The sequence below is a fragment of the Ctenopharyngodon idella genome, chromosome 18 (genome assembly GCF_019924925.1).
Source record: "Ctenopharyngodon idella isolate HZGC_01 chromosome 18, HZGC01, whole genome shotgun sequence".
Taxonomy (NCBI): Eukaryota; Metazoa; Chordata; class Actinopteri; order Cypriniformes; family Xenocyprididae; genus Ctenopharyngodon; species Ctenopharyngodon idella.
The window spans coordinates 6498924-6513959 of record NC_067237.1 but is presented as its reverse complement, the minus strand read 5'-3'; the positions used below and the strand labels follow the sequence as shown (position 1 = coordinate 6513959).

General features: G+C 37.8%; 1 protein-coding gene across 4 annotated transcripts in view; it reads right to left on the bottom strand.

The window, feature by feature from the left end:
- Window positions 1–15036, bottom strand: part of cntn5 (contactin 5) — a 329953-nt gene that overhangs the window by 16715 nt on the left and 298202 nt on the right. For all 4 annotated transcript variants that reach the window (XM_051870641.1, XM_051870638.1, XM_051870642.1 and 1 more), the window contains exons 17-18: window positions 13621–13770; window positions 10488–10558 (exon numbers count right to left, since the gene is read on the bottom strand). In XM_051870641.1, coding sequence (XP_051726601.1) covers window positions 10488–10558; window positions 13621–13770 — 221 coding nt within the window. The remainder of the gene's footprint in view (window positions 1–10487; window positions 10559–13620; window positions 13771–15036) is intronic.

Below are 15036 nucleotides of genomic sequence, written 5' to 3'. Positions count from 1 at the left end.
TAAACCTCTTTTAATTCTCAAAAAGAATGGTAGACAAATGACAGAAATAAAGTCAGTCTTGTTAGTGATAAGAGAGATTTAATATCTTTTACAAGCAATATTATTAATTAAATTCAACAAATAAGAATTGCCACAATTTTATTGAGTAGATATAACGTATTACTTTTTACAGTGTACCTTCTAATGTTAATTCATCCTCTTTGCTCTCCGATGTATTTTTCCCTCTGTGAGAACATGATGTGTGGCGTGACAGCGCCAAAGCTTATTGGACAAAGCAACAGTAACTAAGGGGGGCGGGTCTTTGCGAAGGCTTAATTCTGATTTTATTCCTTGCGATTCTGAGTTTAAAACTCACAATTCTGACTTTTTTTTCCCCTCACAGTTTGTAGTTTAGCTATAAACTCAGAATTGCGAGATGTAAACTCGGATTGCGAGAAAAAAAGTCAGAAATGCAAGTTATAAACTCTGAATTGCAAGGAATAAAGTCAGAATTATGGGATAAAACTAGCAACTGTGACAGGGAAAAAAAGCCTGAATTTCGGTTTCATTAGTAAACATTAGTTAAATGCTTTAGTTAACAAGAACTAAGACTAAATACTTCTACACCATTTATTAATCTTAGTTAATGTTAATTTCAACATTTACTAATACATTATGGAAATCAAATGTTGTATTTGTTAATGCACTGTGAACAAACAATGAACAGCTGGAATTTTTAACTAACATTAACAAAGATTAATAAATACCGTAACAAATGTATTACTCATTGTATATTAATACATTAACTAATGTTAACAAATGAGACCTTATTGTAAAATGTTACCATTAATTCTTTAAGATTGCACTTACACACAGTAGGCATTACTAGCATGCTATTATAAAAACTGAAATTACATTCCCTGATGTCTTTTTATTTTCTAGCAGACCTTATGCTTATTGCGGTGAGTATTCACAATGTGGTTTAGCATTTTGCTATGCTAAAACAGCCAAATTATTGTTGTTCTGGAAGGCTGTATACAGTCTGCTGGTCACACGAGTTGATTTTGCCAGTCCAGCTGCTGACGATTTCCTCGCTGCTTTTTTCAAAAGAGGTTTGACACTTGCTTGATGTTTTTCTGAGGACAAGATATCAGAGTCTGTCTGCGACACCTGCTAGGCATTTAATAGAATGGAATGCAATCTATTAAGGGAGATAGAAATTTAATTAAAATGTAAGCCGGCGGAATTAAATCTTAGGCAATTTTAATAATTGACAAACACCTGTACTCTCCTCTCTTTTTGGCAGCGAATCTGTCCGTCATGCCAAATTTTGACTGATTTCCACCCGCTTCTGAAATTATCACGTCCCTTGGCGGCAGCACCTAAAATAAGATGCAGACGGATGATGGGAGAGAATAGGCTGTACCTTCCCATTAAATACTTTAGCACACGCTTTTAGTGCTATGGCTGTGTAATTAACTCACTCTACTGTTTCTAGGAATTGAATTAACAACCCTTGAACCAACATTATTGGTGCTGGCTGAGCTTTTCTGCATGGGACGACCAATAAATGGCTGTTTTAAAAAAGGTAAAATCAGTTCTGCTACAAAATGAAGTGGAACAGGCATCTAAAAAGACTGTTGGGCGAAGGAGTGGCACCCACGGTGCGAATGAAGTCTGCTGGCGGTCTGATATCGGCACGCATGGCATGCTGCGGCAGGCATCGAATAGGAAGTAGGGCAACTGTAATGGTCCAGTCTATTGCTCCTGGTGCCCGTAATACTTTTTCTCTCTCTGCAGACACTAATGAGCAGACGGGCGAGCTGTTTAGTCATTCATCCTGTTTAATAAGCAGCGCTCGGCCCAGCCGCCTTGGTCTCCCACAACCACCCAAAGATGATTCCAGAGGCAGCACAGTGGCCGGTTCACGTGCCACGAATGCCAAAGCAGCACAGCACCTTCTCAAATATACTAATATTGATCGGAGATGCAGAGCCAATTCAGTGGTTCTAAAGTGGTTAATCGGGACGCAGATAAACAGGGTGGAGCTAAAACAGCTATATGTGACAGTGCCAGAGAGGAGGACACAGACGCTGTATACAATGTTGGGGAAGCTATGTACACACAATCTGTTTTCTGGGATTGACAACAGTATTTACTAACGGCTGTGACGAATTTCCTGTTCAGCATATACAATCATGTGGAAAAGTTAGGACACTATTGAATTCCATGGTTTTCCGTATCAGGACATAATAAAAAAAAATCATCTAGTACGTGGCAGGTCTTGAAATTTGGAAAATAAAACCTCAGATGAACAACAAAAGACATATCACACCATGTCATTATTTATTTAGCAAAAGTAAAGACAAGATGGAAAAAAAACATGGATGACAAAGTTAGGACACCCTATGATTCAAATGCTTGTAGATCCAAATGCTTATAATCACTTTCTGTATGACTTTATCAGTCTCTCACATCATTCTGGGGGAATTTTGGCCCTCTCTTCTTTACAACGTTGCTTCAGTTTATTGAGGTTTGTGGGCATTTGTTAATGCACAGCTAACGCCTCAGCTTTTCAGTTGGGTTGAGGTCTGGACTTCAACTGGGCCAGTGCAACACCTTGATTCTTTTCTTTTTCAGCCATTCTGCTGTAGATTTGCTGGTGATCTTCGTATTAATATCCTGTTGCATGACCCAATTTTGGCCAAGCTTTAGCTGTTGGACAGATGGCCTGACATTTGACTCTAGAAAACTTTGGTATACAGAGGAGTTCATAGCCGACTCAATGACTGTGAGAGTTGACTTTTGGTATGAGGCGTTTGTGCCGATATGCTCTTTTGGTTTTCACCAAACTTGGCTCTGTGCATTATGGCCAAACATCTCCACGTCTCGTCTGTCTAAAGGACATTGCTCTAGAAGTCTAATGGTTTGTTATTTTTAGAGAGAAGAGGCTTTCTTCTGGCAACCCTTCAAAACACGCCATACTTGACCTGTCATTTTCTAACTGTACTGTCATGAACTTTATCATTTAACTTGTTAACTGAGGCCTGTAGAATCTGAGCTGTAGTTCTTGGGTTGTCTGCAATTTCTCTGAGCATTACACGGTCTGATCTTGGGGTGAATTTGCTAGGACGTCCACTTCTGGGAAGATTGGTGTCTGTTTTGAATGTCTTCCACTTGTGAATAATCTTCCTCACTGTAGAATGATGGGTTCCAAATTGTTTGGAAATGGCCGTATAACCTTTCTCAGATTGATGGCAGCAACAATTGCTTCTCTAAGATCATTGCTGATGTCTTTCTTCCTTGGCATTGTGTTAACACACACCTGAAGGCTCCAGAAGCTCAAACTGCCAGAACTTCAGCTTTTATAGAGGTGATCACACTTGCTGGTAATCAGTTAATCAAAGGCATTTGATTAAGACTTGCCCTCTTAATTCCTATGTTAAATGTAAGGGTATCCTAAGATTGTCCTCCATGGCTTTTCCATTTTGGCTTTATTTTTGCCAAAAAAAAAAAAATAAAATAATAATAATGTAATACGGTGTAATATGTCATGTGTTCATCTGAGGTTTGATTTTCCAAATTTTAAGACCTGCCAAGGACCAGATGATTTTTTTAAATCATGCCCTGATACAGAAAACCATGGAATTCAATAGGGTGTCCTAACTTTTCACATGACTGTATAGGTGACTTGAATACTGCTTTTATGCAAGAATAATCAAAGTCAATCCTTTTCTGTTCTCCCAGTAGTCGAGAAAAACATCTGTTACAATAGCAACAGTGACTAAATATGAAGATGATAACTTCCACAACAAAGAAAGGTTTTATTACAGTTTACATTCTAAATGAACTAGCTCTCAAAATGCAGGTGTACTGAAAATTTAAGTCAGTTTTATAAAATGCAGATCATCATATTTTTATGTGCCTACAGTTTTATAGCAGTGTAATCTGAGACATTAATCAATCTCATGTGGCATTGAAAAGTCTGATTCACAGGTCAAATATATATATATATATATATATATATATATGTGTGTGTGTGTGTGTGTGTGTGTATATATATATTTACCAGTCTAATTAGAAGCTCAATATTTAGTTAAATCCTGCTGTTGTTGAATATAAAACAATGTTTTTTAGTTGAATTTTTAATGTTAATGTTTTAGTGTAATAGTTTCTAATGTAATGGTCAATTTAAATCATTTACCCTACTGTATTTTTGAGCCAGAGAAACTAATTGACTGTTTTAACAAGAGGTAGCATGCCAAGCCACCTGCTACTCAAAATTAAAAGCCCAAAACCTAAAAATCAGATTGCAATTATTTTGTCATGTATTGTTTTTTTGTCATATAGTATATAATTATGTTTTTCTAAAACTCTCCACATCAGGCCACATTCACATTGTTGCTTTTATGAAACCCATTAAAAATAAACTAAAATAAGAACAGTAAATAATAAATGATGCATATTTTTACATATTTACATATATTTATTTTTTGATAGTTTAAAAGTAAAAAATATGTATTAAAATATTACTATAGTAATAACACTATTGTACTATTAAAAAAAAAAAAAAAAAAAAACATAATAATAATAACAATAATAATGGTAACAACAGAACAATTACAATTCTAACATTTATGGCTGTCTTAAGCCGGGTTCACACTGTATGATTTTGGCCAAAATTTGGCTGTCTGAGGCAAATTTTGTGAATCCTAAAAGATTCCTCTGATCCTAGGCCAAAATCTGAAGTCTTTGATCGATAGTTTGACATGTTCTCCGACAGCCGATTAATGACCTCTGTGATCAAATTTTACCTCAGACGCAGTCCTGCACTGTGGCTTCTTCTATGACAACTGTCGAATCAAAAACCAATAGGAGCACAGAACCTGATAGTGAGACAGCAACAAACCACTACTTGTTCCACACACACGTCATTGATTTTTTCCCATTTTTCTTTTTTAAGAAAAGCCATGATCAAAATTAAGCCACCATTTCTATCCCGCATGTAAATGCAGCTCACATCACTGTGAACGCGTCACGGATTGATGATGTAAATCTCCGGACGAGTCTTCTTGCGTGCGTCCATTTTCAACGTGTTTTGACTGACATACAGTCTGACATTAATGACAACTGAGAACCCACAGCGTGACATGACTTGCAGCGGGGGATCATCTTCGTACAGCCTGACAAGCAACAATTGTAAAGAACTATTATAAATCATACAGTGTTTACACAGCTTTCTCTTTCAAACCATAGATCTTTTATTTTGGTGGAAAACCACAGGCTTTTCTTAAGCTTTTTTCTTAAAGCTTTTCTTTTATGGACAATACATTTATAAATGATTCTGATTACAAATTTGGGAAGATGATTAGCACTTGTCTCATTTTGAAATGCATGTTATAACCGACTCAAAACTCACAGCACTTGCAGGAATGGAGTTCATGTGGAGCAACATTTACAGCAAACCGAACCGCTCTGTGACACTGAAAACACTGGATCATGAGCTGCCTGGTTTTTAAAGAACATACACTGATCAGGCATAACATTATGACCACCTTCCTAATATTGTGTCGGTCCCTCTTTTGCTGCCAAAACAGCCCTGACCCGTAGAGGCATGGACTCCACTAGACCCCTGAAGGTGTGCTGTGGTATCTGGCACCAAGATGTTAGCAGCAGATCCTTTAAGTCCTGTAAGTTGCGAGGTGGAGCCTCCATGGATCGGACTTGTTTGGTCAGCACATCCCACAGATGCTCGATTGGATTGAGATCTGGGGAATTTGGAGGCCAAGTCAACACCTCAAACTTGTTGTTGTGCTCCTCAAACCATTCCTGAACCATTTTTGCTTTATGGCAGAGTACATTATCCTGCTGAAAGAGCTCACAGCCACCAGGGAATACCATTTCCATAAAAGGGTGTACATAGTCTGAAACAATTAATGTTTAGGTAGGTGGTACGTGTCAAAGTAACATCCACATGGATGGCAGGACCCAAGGTTTCCCAGCAGAACATTGCCCAAAGCATCACACTGCCTCCGTTGGCTTGCCTTCTTCCCATAGTGCATCCTGGTGCCATGTGTTCCCCAGGTAAATGACGCACACGCACCCGGCCATCCACGTAATGTAAAAGAAAACATGATTCATCAGACCAGGCCACCTTCTTCCATTGCTCCATGGTCCAGCTCTGATGCTCACATGCCCACTGTTGGCGCTTTCGGCGGTGGACAGGGGTCAGCATGGGCACCCTGACTGGTCTGTGGCTATGCAGCCCCATACGCAACAAACTGTAATGCACTGTGCATTCTGACACCTTTCTATCAGAACCAGCATTAACTTCTTGAGCAATTTGAGCTATAGTAGCTCGTCTGTTGGATCGGACCACACGGGCCAGCCTTCGCTCCCCACGTGCATCAATGAGCCTTGGCCGCCCATGACCCTGTCGCCGGTTCACCACCGTTCCTTCCTTGTCCCACTTTTGAAAGATACTGACCACTGCAGACAGGGAACGTCCCACAAGAGCTGCAGTTTTGGAGATGCTCTGACCCAGTCGTCTAGCCATCACAATTTGGCCCTTGTCAAACTCGCTCAAATCCTTACGCTTGCCCATTTTTCCTGTTTTTAACACATCGACTTTGAGGACAAAATGTTCACTTGCTGCCTAATATATCCCACCCACTAACATGTGCCGTGATGAAGAGAAAAACAGCGTTATTCACATCATCTGTCTGTGGTCATAATGTTATGCCTGATTAGTGTATATAATACACTGCAGCCTTTGCGATTATATAACTCCACTAAGCCATATTGTGTTCTCACAACCATGCATTGTTTTCGACCAATAAACCTAAATTGAAAATTGAACTTAACTGGCGAGTAACACAGTGTCACACAGATTTTTACTTGCATTTGGTGCTTAATGTCGGAGGTGTGGTCACTTTTAAAAGTAATAACACAGCAGGCTTAGGGTTTTAACAACTAATGAGGGATGTAAGCAATGGTTAATGCACAGGGTCTGTGCTAGAAAAGGTTCAATTCCAGGTATGGGAGACAGACTTGAGAACTTAAGTATTAATAATTTCATAAAGCTGCTCAGTAACCATTATGTCCTTGAGTAAGGCACTTGGGCTCCAGGGGGACAGTCCAATTAATGCGCAGCAAATCGTTTTGGCTTAAAAGAGTCTGCTAAATGATATGTAATTTAATATGATGTACTATGTCTCAAAATAGCACCTGAAGCCCCTTGTCAGAATACCTGTTAATATGCTGCTTAATATGATACAGTAGTAAAGAATTAATGCCTGGGAATTCTCCTGTGCATTTAAAATAGTCCCCTTGTAAAGCAAACATTATATTTAAAATGTGTTTAGAGCTCTAAGCAACGTTTCTTGTGTATAGACATATTCTGTATGTTGTGAGCACGGTGGAGGAATATAATTGAACTGTCATCGCCAAAGTAAAATTAAAACTATGATTATTCTGTAGTTACAGTAATAACTTCCTCAAAGGGTTATAAACTCAGGAAGTCATCATGGTAAAAATATTCCATTGCATCTGGAATGAGCCTTATCATCTTTAATTTCTCACTAAGGTACAGTTCTCCTAATATGAAAGTTATTTGCCTGGTGACAGTTGGGGCCTGAGTATTTAATAACTGCAAGAATAACCGTCACTTCAGCGTACATCTGTTCCGCAATTCCCCAGTTAATCTCACCTTTAAATGGCCTCATTTGGAAACCTTCTTTTTAAAAACGTGTTTATATGCCCAATACTATCCCTCACAGCAGTGCACAGAAACAAAGGTGACACTCCATGCTAGTATCCTCTTTACATGGTAAGAACAACTGACTGGATGTTTCTGAAGCATTGGAAAATCTCAGATAACAAACAGATGTTCCAAAAAACATCCATTTCAGGGGAATAGCATTTTGAATATTCAAGGTTAATGATCATTTTAATCTCTCTTGTGTGACTAACTAAATTTTTTAAACAGTTTCCACATTGCAGTGACAACGACTGTCAAGCTCCTAGAAGGACAAAACGACAGTACATTCATATGATTTGTACGCTATATTCCATGTCTTATGAATCCATTGGATATGCTGTAGCTTTTAAATATCATCCTCCATTCCACATATTGGAAAATGACTGGCGTATCATATTAGGTTACAACACATGCGAGATCCAATGTTTTGCTGTTAATGACGTCAAACCTGGAACAGGGCATGGATGTATCATTTCTCAGTTTGCACGTACATGAATGAAGTGCGATTCCAAAGTTTTGGCAGTGGGGTAGATTATCAGTTACGGACAACTTCATAAGTCATCAATACTATTATTTGCTAACCTGCTAGTCCCTTATGTAGTACACTTTACCCTATTTTTTAAAATATAATAGTTCTTAAATATACTGTAAAATAATTTACTTAAATGCAAACTGAATGTAATGTTTTGCAGCACCTAACTGCATGTTATTTACAATTAAATACAAATATTTTACAGTTTAAATTAAAGGATAAAAATTAGGGCTGGGAAGTGATGAAAATGTTTTATCTAATTAATTACGGGATGTGGAGATTAATTAATCACAAATTTATCGTACATCAAATTTGGCTGAGAAATTACCCCCAGAAGACCATTTGAAGTCATTATTGTGTAAAGCATCAAACAGATATTACAAAAAGTAGATTCAGAAAGAAATATTTTATTTGATTTAACATAGAATTTATTACACAAACTTCTGGACCATGAACTATATCTTGATTTTTCTTTTTTCTTTTTTTTTTTTTTTTTCAATATGGAAATATGAAATTGAAAGTAAAATATGGTCAACTGATGTTTTATAAATCATTTTCTTAAAGAAATTAATTTACTTAAGGCAAGAAAGCAAGGTTAATAAGTTTATTAAATTAATTCACAATATGTGCACATTTGTTATTAATGTGGGGGGCGACGCGTCACGCAGGCACAATAGCGCAGTATGACTGATGTATCACTTTTATTTTGTTTTTCCTTTTTTATTCAAAAACTTCTTAACTATAGCCCATAATGAACTATAGGCCATATAAGCTCTAAGCACCCACGGAAAAACATGAGATATTCTCCATTCATTTTAACCAATAAAAAACAACTGCAGCTTTCAGACGCGACATTCTTTTCGTTTTATAATTCACTTGATTAGTTAGGCATTTTTTAACGATGCATGTCGAGTGCACATCAATGTAATACATTCACGTGAGAGCGCAAAAATGTAATGTGCAGCACGAATCTCTCCACAAAATTCGCACGCTCTCAAATATAGTGTCCTCATGGCTCTACTCAGATGGCTCAGATATTACGTGCGCGTGCTCGGTTGTGGAGTGTGGGCACCAGCCGGCAGGAACATAAATGTAACTGAGTGTATTTTTGTCTAGTAGTCTATTTATTTAAATGTCTTGAAATTAAAATAAACTTTATGTGGTTGAAAACACTGAATAGTTGTTATATGAAAAGCACTGAGCGCGTCCATCTCTGCCAAAGCGCGAAAGCACGGTTGAATTTAGCAGTGAATGTTCTGATCTTACCGGTGTTGTTGTACGCTTCAAAGGGTTCAAATCTATCGCCTTTTGTCTTTCATATCTTGAATTTTATGGGCATTCTAACTGCATTTTATAGACTATATTATGCATTGAGTTGTTGCCCTGCATCATATGCATCATCAGTCAACTGTATGAAATGTCAGATGTCCTATGTAGGTCTGGGGGCGGGGCAAGTGGAATGGAAAGCAAAATGCTTAAAGGGATAGTTTACTCAAAAATAAAAATTCTGTCATTAATTACTCACCCTCATGCCGTTCCAAACCTTTAAGACTTTCGTTCATCTTCGGAACACAAATGGAGATCTTTTTGATGAAAGCTGAGAGCTACACAAATACCACTTTGATGCTTCAAAAAGTTCATAAAGAGATCGTAAAACGAATCCATATGAATTGAGTGGTTTAGTCCAAATTCTCTGAAGAGACTCGATGGCTCTATATGATGAACAGATTTAATTTAAGCTTTATTGACATTTATTCACAGGCTGTGAACAGGCTATGTGATATACCCTCAATCTAAAACCAACACAAATATGCATAAATGGATATGGATTTACAAATACTCAGTTTTCCTATGTTAATAATTTGAAAAAAGTAAAATAAAACTTGTAAAGTATTAAAAATATCTAGCAGATCTGGACTAAACCTGCACCACTTCTCAATCCTTTTTTCCTCCAGACCAGCAGCACTGCTACAAAGCACACAATTTCATTTAGGATATAGTTATTCATCTGTTCTTATAGGGGACTGTAAGTGTAGCAATCCTTCAATAGGCAAATTGCAATGGTGGCAATTATGGCCGGATATAATTACGAACGCTCAAGTCAATTAGCTGCGTGAATCTATTTGGCCAGGAACTGCAAGTCTTTTATGTCACATTCATTAGCATAGCAAGAGTTCACAGTAGGGAGTCCATTGTGCATTCTGAGTGCAAACCTACCTCCCAGGATATGACCAGCTCATGCCTGCGGCCGTTCCCACCTCTCACGTTGGCAGGGGCTACCGACGGAACTGCAGATACAGAAAAACACTGCAATGTAATAGTGCATTATATTACTAGTTTAAACTTTCTATTAGCTAAAACCTGTATGTAAAAATGTGAGTGAATCACTGCTTCTTAATGACTACTAATAATTAATTAATGCTTGGATGTTTTGACACATGAAGAAGATTCACTCTATAGGTGTAACTCTCAAAACCACAACCACTAAGTCTAAAAACAGTATAGAACTCACAAAACACATCTGACAGCTTGATTCACACAAACAAACAAAAAGATAAATAAAGAGGGAAAAAACTGCACAGGAATAGTTATAATTATTTTAGAATGATGTATTACTTATTTATACTCACAAATACGAATTCTAAAAGCACATCGGGAAAAACATACCTAGGCTATACATATAATTCACTGCAGTTTCCAGCTGAAATGAACACTAGTGGCAATAAAACACCAACAACTTTTATTTCTTTTCACACAAATTATGATTACAGGGGCAGATTATGGATTAATAAAGACTTAGGCCCTATTATACACCTGGCGCAATGTGGAGCCAGGCGTGACGCAAGTGTTTTTTGCTAGTTTCAGGCTGACGCAGTTATCATTTTCACGTCCAGCGACCACGTTGTTTAAATAGCAAATGCATTTGTGCCCATTTGTGCGCCCATGGGCATGCTGGTCTGAAAACGATGTGTGTTCAGGCGTATTGATGGCACATTGCTATTTTGAGGCAACTGAAATAGACTGCGCCATTGACCAACTGAAACCTGCTCTGAAGTTAATGCCGCAATATTTGTTTTTTTTATTTAAAGAGAATAGGGACAACCCTTTTAGACCATGCACCTGGCGCGCCGACCATTTTTCCCGTCCTTAAACTAGCAAAAGTGGATTTGGAAATGCCCTAAGCGCACTTGCGCCATGCGCTTTAGACCAAATTTAAACTTAAATTGTTTAAAAATGGGGCCCTTAGTTTCACACGGTTCCTTGTACAATATTATGTTATGACCTCAAATCACTTTTCATAGTGCATGATTTGTAAACTAACAAATTTTTGCATCTCATAACCAGCTCCATATTACTGTTCTGATTTAGTAAACTTGCGTGGTAGTTCACCTGGTACAGCATTAATGTGCGATGTGGAGCACAGTCCTGTGAAAAGTGAGTTGGAATACAAGAGCTCAAAAACTTGTAGAAGCAAGATAAAATCGCATGGTTGCTTCAGCAAATGCATTTTTATTTCACGTTTGCTTTTGTTAACACTATCTTTTAGGTTCAGGGTAGGGTTTAGTGTAGGTGGTATGTTGTTTTCAAGCGTGACAGAGCATTAACCTTTCAGCGCCACTCATCCGATAATTTAATTTCTGAACTGCCGCAATACGTACAACAACCAGCGTAATAACACATTGCCAGATTCATGTTCATCGGTTTTGGATAAAACTAAACACGCTTTTAGCAAGGCTCACTGGACATTTCACTTTGAAAGTGTCAAGAAGCAGCATAATATCAATTTGCAGGAATGTTGCCACAGGCACTTTTTTTTTTCATTTTTTTCTTTTTTTTTTTTGGAGCCTGGGTTGAAATATTGATATTTTGAATAATTTTGAATAATCTTTACATGACCCTTTTTTCCAAACAACACCAGTTCAAAGTTTGGGTCACAACCAAATTTAAGGCACTGTTCATGGAAATCTTGACCTCTACTGTAGCTCTCAGATCTCACTCATCCTGTATATTTGAATAAGTGTCGTGTTTACAAATGACACACACGAGAACCAATGGTGTTTTGGCATCAAACCTGGTCTTTTTTAATCTAAACAAATGATTATCAGACAATAACCTAAATTATTTACAATTGTGTTGTAATAATAATAATAAAAAAGTCTTGTACGATTTTTTTTATAGTGCTTTTTGGAGTTGTTTTGTCTTTTTCGAAGCTCAATGGCTGTAACCAGGGTCTAAATGGCTGGTGACTTAAAAAAATGTTTCGGCCAAAACTATTTTTTATCAGCCAAGAAATAAAAACAGGCAGTTATGACACCAATATTTTAGATACTAGTGAAAATCTATTCCAATTTTGATACAACAGCTAAAACTACTAGCCTAACTAATATGTAATTTTAATAGCCTACATTTTTAAAGACAAGTAAACAGTAAGTAATAATGTGAATTTGTCCGTTCAAGCACAGGAAGGCATAAAAGAGAACTCAACTTAGTATTTGTGCGCTGTTTCAGGAGGTTCAACAATCAAAACATCCGAAGCACGCGCCCTCAGACAGCGCACAAATACTAAGTTGAGTTCTCTTTCGCGTGTTCTAGCGCTTGAATATTTACATTGGAAAGGCTTACATTTTTGAGATGATGCACCACTGACCCGTCAACTGTACAGAGTGTTGTTAATGTTTGTTCATGTTCATGTTCTCATAACCGGCCATATGGCGACTGACACAGTTTCATATACTCGCCAACACCTATTTTTACCCGCATTTGGCGTTTGACGAGTGTTCATTTTAGGCTCTGGTTGTAACAACTATGAACTCTTATTGTATGGAAAAGTGCTTCAAAAATCCTTGTTTTAGGCTCCCAAAAAAAAAAAATGAACAGTGGCATATGATGAGAACTGCAATAATTCAACTGGCTTTAAACAAAAAGAACAGCGTCGTATTCATATATTTGGACATTTTGTTGCTGCGTAATCGAACAGGCCTGCTGAATGTTTTAAAGCAAAGCGTGTTGAAGCGAGGGTTTTGTTCTCAGTAAATAGAGAATTCTGCAGCCTCTTTGCCTGAGGGCACAAGTGCCTTTCTGGTTCAGCTCAAACACAAAAACTTGTTTAAATTCATGTAAGCGGCTTATTTTCCACTTCTCCTCCAATTAAAATAGAACCAGGGTCACCCTGGATATTCAGGCGGGTGACGGCGGTCGTAAAAATGTGTCACAACATGCAGCTACACGATCCCTCGAGTGGAGGATAAATGAGACTTGAGAGAAAACAGTTTGTTTATTTAGATTTCTGTTCTGTTGGAGGACGTTTAGCTCAGTGACATTCACGGGTGAGTGAATCAATGACAGATACCTGCTTCCTTAGTGCGGACCGCTCTGGAGGGGGTGCTCGGGTCGCCTGTGCCGATGCCGTTCGTGGCCACCACCCGAAACTCGTACTCCACCCAGGGGTTGAGCTCCACTGCCATGGCAGACTCCATGCTTCCTGTCACTGGGTCTGGATCTGAGGGGGACGTAAAGCAAAGCGGAGATGTACCAAAACACGTGAGGAATCAATACAGCTTAAAACACAAGCCAACACAAGCATCTACTGTGACTAAATCCTTGCAGACTGCAGGCTTTTGAACTGACACATACAGTATGCTTGAGCTACATACATTGACACACAAGTACAATTGTGAAAAACATGTGAGAATGCAACAATTTCATGACAATTTAGAAATGCAGCTACAAGAAATACGGCCAATAGGCCTATGTATTGGCCTATGAGAATTGAAGAGAAAGGGTTTTTAATTTTAATTAAGAACATTAATTCTTGAAAAACGTCACAATGCAAAATATGCTAAATACAGTATATATAGGCTTCATTTTGTTAATTTCTTATTTTGTCTTGTGAATTTGGGGTGAAAAAACACCTGGACTTTTCTCACAAGGTTTAGATTCACTCAAATACTAATGGAATTACCATGTTGATTGATTGATTGATTGATTTCATTTCATTTTTTTTGGAAATGTGCAATGTTAATCATGCAGGGCAACAACTCTTTTCCAAAACTTAGTAAACTGCTTTGTTTTCTACTTTCTACATAGACAGCTGATTTTTAAAGGATTAGTTCACTTCAGAATTGAAATTTCCTGATAATTTACTCAGCCCCATGTCATCCAAGATGTTTATGTCTTTCTTTTTTCAGTTGAAAAGAAATTATGGTTTTTGAGGAAAACCTTCTGGGATTTTTCTTCATACTTCAACGGCTACCAACAGGTTGAAGGTTCAAATTGCAGTTTAAATGCAGCTTCAAAGGGCTCTACTCAATCCCAGTCGAAGAATAAGGGTCTTATCTATTGAAACAATGTCATTTTCTAAAAAAAAAAAATGTATATACTTTTTAACCACAAATGCTCGTCTTGTGCTAGCTCTGCGATGCGCCACGCATTATGTAATCACGTTGGAAAGGTCACGTGTGATGTATGCGGAAGTACCGCGGTGGTGCGAAAAACTCTATCCCATTTTCTCCTCCAACTTCAAAATCATCCAACATCTTAAGTAAACATTTGCTCGGTACTTCTGCATGTCACGTGTGACCTTTCCAATGTGATTACGTAATGCATCACAGAGCTAGTGCGAGATGAGCATTTGTGGTTAAAAAGTATATACATTTTTATTTTTTTTAGAAAATGGGCAAACGTTTCGCTAGATAAGACCCTTATTCCTCATCTGGGATTGTGTAGAGCACTTTGAAGCTGCAATGAAACTGGAATTTGGACATTC